General features: G+C 30.2%; 1 protein-coding gene across 3 annotated transcripts; it reads right to left on the bottom strand.

Annotated features, from left to right (window-relative positions):
- Window positions 1-469: 469 nt before the first annotated feature.
- LOC107884251 lies at window positions 470-2,393 on the bottom strand. Of its 3 annotated transcripts, none has more exons than XM_029485595.1 (5): window positions 1,932-2,393; window positions 1,675-1,838; window positions 1,231-1,494; window positions 821-1,110; window positions 470-725 (listed from the first exon to the last, which is right to left on the bottom strand). In XM_029485595.1, coding segments are annotated over exons 3-5 (483 nt in total). In that variant the 5' UTR covers window positions 1,233-1,494; window positions 1,675-1,838; window positions 1,932-2,393; the 3' UTR covers window positions 470-534. The 3 variants fall into 2 exon arrangements, with proteins under 3 accessions (XP_029341455.1, XP_029341457.1, XP_029341456.1); XM_029485596.1 differs by having other exon boundaries at window positions 1,231-1,838.
- Window positions 2,394-7,055: the final 4,662 nt, after the last annotated feature.

Below are 7,055 nucleotides of genomic sequence, written 5' to 3'. Positions count from 1 at the left end.
AAAAATAAAAATGTAAATCGTGCTTGCTTATTGATTACGTAAAGACACAAGGCTTTTTATATATATTTTTTTTTATATTTCATTGTTAATTACTCAATTGTATGTTATTTTCATAATATCTTACATTTTTAACGACATATTAAGAGCTTTAAGACGCGTAGCTTAACGTATTAAGGATTACTACAAAATATAAATGAACTGTAAGTAGGTTCCTACATAAAATCAAAGTTAATTATGAAATACGGAACTACATTCCGTATTTGCAATACGTTTATTTAATATTTTTAATGATGGAATATGTAGTATTAACTATTAAGTATATTATACTTATTATGATATTTTAGTAGGTGTATTTTTAAATATTAAAGTAAATTTACCTATTATCTCGTGGTTTTTTTCAATATTTTAATTATAAAGCTAGGTAGTTAACCCTGGGTGCATCATGCGTAGATAGCATAAACTATTATTTTATTATTGCGGATTACGAAGGGTTCATTGAAGCTTACATAATGTAAAATAAATAATAATTTTAAGTTATTTGCCTAGGTACTTACAATTGTTAGGACAGTACTGCCGCGTATGGCCAAATTCCCGGCAGTTATGGCACATAATTGATGGCCGTCCACGTGCCCATCCACGTGCCCGTCCACGCATATAATTGGGATTATAATACCTCGATGACCCTGACGCGGGTTGTGGACTTGAGTCTTGTGTGGCCAATCGTACTATATCGTAATAATAATATAATATTTTCATTCTGAACCTTAATATAATTACCTATACAATTAAGTTTTTAAAATATTATACTGTTGAAACTAACCGACTGATACGATAGATGTTAGGGTGCGCCCTAACGCGTCTAGAGCGTTCGTATAAATTGTCGTGGACGGTGTGGACGAGTGTTCACAATATCCACCACGTCCACCACGTCCGTGGAAATATCCGCCACGCATCATCTCTCCGCGACCACGTACCACCTGGCCACGACCACGTAACAGCTGGCCACGACCACGTACAATCCCGCCTTGGCCAGGATTATAATTTGCAGGTGAAGACCGGTGGTGATTTCTGCCTCTTGGCCATTTTCCCGCAGGCATTGTTTGCGGCGGCCTACAACATTTTATAAATAAGCAAAAATTAATACTTAGGTAATAACATTTTGTTGTTAAATATATTTCATAATTATTACATTTACATAGGTAAATAAATTTAATTTGATGATCAACTTACATAGTTGGGTCGCACACCACTATTTTATACGGCTGCGGTACATTGTCAGCCAATTTTCACCTTACCAAGGACAAAAATGCGGCATAATGAATCATTTCAGACTTTGGAAATGCCCAAATGAATGAATCAAGACCTATCGCCACTGTTTCATTAATTTGGGCTTCCAAAGTCTGAAAAAATGTCACATCATCGCCCTGTATTGCCCATATTACGAAGGTGTCAGAGACTCGGACGACCTGTCCTAGGCGCACCGTCGCCCACAACCTGTAAAAATATACATTGATATAAAATACAATTTAATTACAAAATTACTACGTTTATATGATGGCGTTAAAACGGTTTAAAGTTAAACCGTTTAAAACCGTTTTAACGCCATCATGTAAACGTAGTAATTGAAAGTTTTGTATATTGATACAAATTTAAATATAAAAACAATGAAATTACTCTGGCCTTAAAAGTTTATTTGCCAAACATTTTTGGAATAACGTGTTTGTTGACGCGCACGTTATTTCGACCGGTAAAATTTTGACCGTGAAATTCGTCGAAACATCAAATAAATCAATCCGTTTCTCCTCTATTGAGGCCACATAGTGAGATGGTATCTGAAACTACATAAGTTACATATTATTTTAATATTTTATACATTGCAGTAGGTATAATGTATATAAATGGTTTAATGGTTGATAACAATGAAATCTTACGTTTTCGGGATCGCATACAGTGATTTTTAACTGCTGCAGGTCATCACTACTGTCAAATGTTGTCTTGATTAATGCATGGACCTGGTACCAATTAAGTTGATCCAACATACAGCCCAGTTTCGGGATAATTAAAGAATTAATTGATAATTCTTTTAATCTATCCCTTAACTGGACCAATGTGGTGGCTAGGGACTGGATAGTTGGTTTTTGGTGGTATAAAACTTTAGTCACCAGGTAAAAAATATAAAAGCCATTTTCCTGGTGAACCTTCAGTTCCGCCACCCCACCTACTCTGACCCTTTGGTCCAAGAGGACGCCAACTTGACCATAGTTCAGTCTGTAACATAAATCGACTTAAGTATAAATGACATTAAACAATGCAAATATATAAGTATTTAATACGGTATTCGGAATACTTTTTTTCTTATATAGGTATACTCTTATATATTACTAATTAATAATTATTAGTTATTACTTATTAACTATATTAATTTGAATATAATTTATAACTTATAGACAGCCAGAATGCCAGATAGGTGTGTATTATCGAGATTATAATAATGTTCATTTATAAACATGAAATTGAAAAAATAATATTTTTGCTATTGAAATCTAAATCTTATAAAAAAAAAAGTATTCGATAAATATTTGGAATACTTTTTTTTAAGTATTCGGAATATGTAATCGAAATACTTTAAATAAGTATTTTACCCAAATCTACATTTTTCGAAAATAACATTTTACGAAACGGAAAAAATTTTAAAAAACACGTTTTTAACGACTGAATATTATAATAAAGAAAACTAATACATCATGCTCGGTTCGAATCAAACGGTGTACTAAAAGTTTGGTTAATATATAGGTACCTATAGTTAAATAGTTTAGTACGTCATTTATGTTTTTGAAAAATGACTCTAATAGATATGAGATATGTGTATTAAACTTACTTAAATTGAACCGCAACACCCCTACTCATTAAGAAGTCTTCCGACACGCAATGCGCCACGGCGAAAGTCCCTGCTGACGTGATCGCATTTATTTCTTCAATAATGGTGTTGGATGACAATACGATTTCAGCCATGCTGCAACATTTATAGTAACATAAATTACCAATACCATGGAAACACTTATATACATTCAATAATACAATTATGTATGTATATTTTTTTTTTGTAAGGAAAAAGTGAGTTCAAAAAACGCCCAGTTCATGCTTGAAAAATCACCAGTAGGTATATACAGTACCGCTGAACTTTAAAAAAAATTATTAAAAAACCACTTATTGGCCACAAAAACCTGCAGCATTTTTTTTTTTTTTACTTAATATACTACACGTAATTTTATTTAGTCATGTTTTAAGAATTAGAGCCGTGGATCCGTGACCTTGCTCAAGAAATAAAATTGTTTAAATGTTTTAATTTTAAATTTTAAATGTCTTATAAAATATTAGTAATGTAAAATTTCAAAATACTTACACGTATAATATTTTATGTTTATAGGTGCAGGTTAAGAAAAATGACAGTATATTCACTATATGCAACTGTGTAAAAGTCAAGACTCTAAAGGCGTTCACTGTTTGTTGTACGCGGCCTTTTATAGACTTTGGCTTGATCACTCCCTCCTCTCACTCTACTGACCTAAATGTACATGGTACACCACAGCACCTGGACGGTTAGACAGATCATTGGTCGGCAGTCGGCACAAAATATCAGATAAAATTATTTAAAGATTAATGAGAGTAGATGATGGAACTATTGGAAAATACGTATACCTATAGTTACATTAAAATTTAATATACTTTTTTTCAGAAAAAGAACTTTTAAATTCGATAGTCAGTATAGGTTACTTATAAATTATAACAAATTTATAGGTACATAATCATTGTTTTCAATGTGTCAAATAATGAATTAACACTTTCATCTAATTTACGCAAGCAAGGATTATATATTATAATATAATCGTCCATTGTCGATATAAAATATATAAAATAATATTTATTAATTTAGGGTCTGGAATTATATGGACTTAATATTATCGGAATATGTATACGTAGCTAATATATACACATTTAATAATAAATTGCCAGCAGTTTTCAAAAGACATGTGTTTGACGGGATAATCGGTAAAAAAGACCAAGGAAAAAAAGAACAATTTTTAAAAATATATTAATTGATTATCAAAAAAAAAAAATTATTGATATCAAATTATTATTATTTAACAAAATTAAATATTAAAGATATCATAAAATTAAACGATGATTATCGGGTGTGCTATAGCAGTTAAGAAAATTTCAATATCACTTTTACCGTTTTTATAATCTTCGCATAATGTTACAAGTCTAATTTTAATTTTTTCATAAATATAGTATGTTTTTTTTTTGGTTCATATCACCTATAAAATTTTGAGCCAACTTCGTTTCATCAGATCTAACTTCCAGGCATATTTTTGTACCGTGGAATGATTATTTAAAAATTATAATATAGATATTAAAAAATAAGGTACCTATATTTAAATATTTGAGTAAATAAATAATTGATTTTGTTTGTATGATTTTTTTGCATAATTCTGGTTTAGCATTCCGGTCACACCAAAATGTGTATTTTAGGGAGCTTTATAAGAATGTAGTAAAAAAAGCCCGGACAAACTTCGTTTTGAAGTTATATTGATAAAAAACTTCAATAACTACATTTTTTATATTATTAATATTTTTTTTTAATGTGTGGCTTTTAACGCTGATTACGAAATTTTTTGAATTTTTTTGTGGAAACTATTATTTTGGAAGTTTAAGCCATCCAAAGTTTGGTATTTTACGTTTATACGCACTATACTTTAATGCTTTGCGGAGGAACTCGTGTTTGGTGTTTTTTCGATTTTTTTTGTCCGACCGCAGCGCACTGAGCGAGTGGCAACGCTAGCAGATTATGTCCTTTTTAACAACTTTGTTTAATTCCGAGGACTGCCTAAGGTGGTTTTACATACGATTAGCAAATCGGGAGATATTTTCGATTTTTCGTCCGAGTGATATTCAATTCCAAGTATTTTATCTTTTCGAAATTTTTTCAAAAAATGCACGTTAGGTATGTACGCAAATAATGTAATTTTTGAAGTTTTTCATCAATAACTTCAAAACGAAGTTTGTCCGGACTTTTTTTTTTACATTCTTACAAAGTACCCTACAACACATTTTTTAAAAAAAGTTTTTAAAAATCGAAAAGTTCCCAAAACAGAATCGTTCCGATTTTTTTATATTTTTAAGTGAACATATAGGGGGTGTGGGGTTACTTTTCATGTAATATCAGTTGCGCCACTAGTACTTTCTTAACATTTTTAAAAATTTCAAAAATTGTAAATTGTTCTTTTTTTCCGTGTTCTTTTTTTTCTGTTGGTCTTTATTTCCGGGATTCGTTTGACGGGGAATATTGTACCTTTCTTATATTGATGTAGTAAAAAAAAAAGAGGGCTACCGGGTAACTATAGACCATACGTGATTAAAATTGAATGTTCAAAATATTTTGACTCATTTTTAGCTATTACCGGCTTTATATGTAATTCGTTTTTAAAACTGGGTGAAAAAGTAGTAAATCTTTTATACCTATTGGCAAAGGTGGACAAGTTAATGAAAATAATTAACTCAAGTTAAGTTAAGTTAAGAGGACACAAGATTGATAATTTAAAAGTTAATATCGAAAAAAAAAATTTACTTAAATCAGTTTAAAAAAGTTAATCTATTTTTGTGTCTTTCTAGTTTCTAATTATAAATTATAAAAACCAATTTTATTGAACTTTTATCATAATGTACACTGTATACTAGTGTATACCCTTTTGCTTTTAGTTTTATACTTTACTTTTATTTACTAATTTAAACTATACTCATCTCAAATTAATAACTTAACAAATATATTTTTTTTATATCATATAGCAATTGAATGTCATAATACGTGAAGATGAGTACACGACCTTCATATATATTATATGTTTAATAATATTAAAACGTAACAAATGTCAATTTGTAATTTAAAATTATTAATTTTATTAAAACATTTATAATTGCAACTCGCATAATATATTATAATTTACAACTTAATAAAATATATTAGTATACACAAAATGTATTTTATCGAGAAAAAGAACAGAAATGTTTGTGTTATTATAGTATTGGATTATTTTCATTTTATACTGATATATTAATATTTACGTATAACCGAAATATTTCAAAATGTTTGTAACTTAATGGATTTTTTTTAAATCAACTGAGAAAAGCTAAGTTAATTCAACTATAAATTATTAAACTAGTTAAGTAACTTAACTTAAGTTCAAAAGTTTATTAGAAAATAAACTAACTAATTAATTTTATTTAACTTTTTAACTAGTCAATGCCCACCTTTGCCTATTGGAACCAAAAAATCTAAAAAAAATATGTAAATATTAGAAAAACACAAAAATAATAGATTTTGAAACAATAAGAACATTTTCCGTATATTATGCTTGAATGCTTGATTAGTGATACCAAAATAATAAAAACGAGGTTTCACAGATAATGTTCTCAACTATATTGTATATAAATTTGGAGTTTCATCTTTGGCTACAGTCTGAGACCTGAGTGGTTCTACCCCGCGTAAAACAGTTTTTGCTGTGCTTTGTTTTCGCTGATTATTTTAAAAAATACCCGTATTTTGTCTCAGCGAGTGCACCATCAGCACCAAAATCTGCTATAACACTAAAATGTAGTACCAATTTTCCTTTGGCGGGCTATACCGCTCGACACTCTAACACGGCACACGCTTTCAGTTCTCACATTTTAGTATGGGTGGGTGACTGCCACAAAATGCAGATAGGATAATATACTGTCTATATTATAGTATCATACTACCACTTCAACACGCGCGCTGCGGCCTGGGGGCTGGGACATCCCGGCATCACTATTAACTAAAATATATCGAAGGTCATTCTAGGTGTGTGGGATTCCAATAATAAGTAGAACGCCGAGAAATTATGTACCGACAATCATTTACGTTAACAAAAGAGTAATAAACTCAATAATTCCAATTATTTAACTGCATCCGTTATTGCAGTTACACACAGGGGCGATCCTAGAGTTTATATTTAGGGGGGTTTGGGGGTGAATTT

The sequence above is a fragment of the Acyrthosiphon pisum genome, chromosome X (genome assembly GCF_005508785.2).
Source record: "Acyrthosiphon pisum isolate AL4f chromosome X, pea_aphid_22Mar2018_4r6ur, whole genome shotgun sequence".
In the NCBI taxonomy this organism is placed as follows: domain Eukaryota; kingdom Metazoa; phylum Arthropoda; class Insecta; order Hemiptera; family Aphididae; genus Acyrthosiphon; species Acyrthosiphon pisum.
The sequence above is the reverse complement of the archived record's forward strand: the minus strand, read 5'-3'. Positions and strand labels throughout refer to the sequence as shown.

What these genes read in the sequence shown, in the direction of transcription:
- LOC107884251 (XM_029485596.1), bottom strand. An exon ending in AACATCTATCGTATCAGTCG is followed by an intron (nt 726 to 820) that starts GTTAGTTTCAAC and finishes ATTACGATATAG; the next exon opens with TACGATTGGCCACACAAGAC.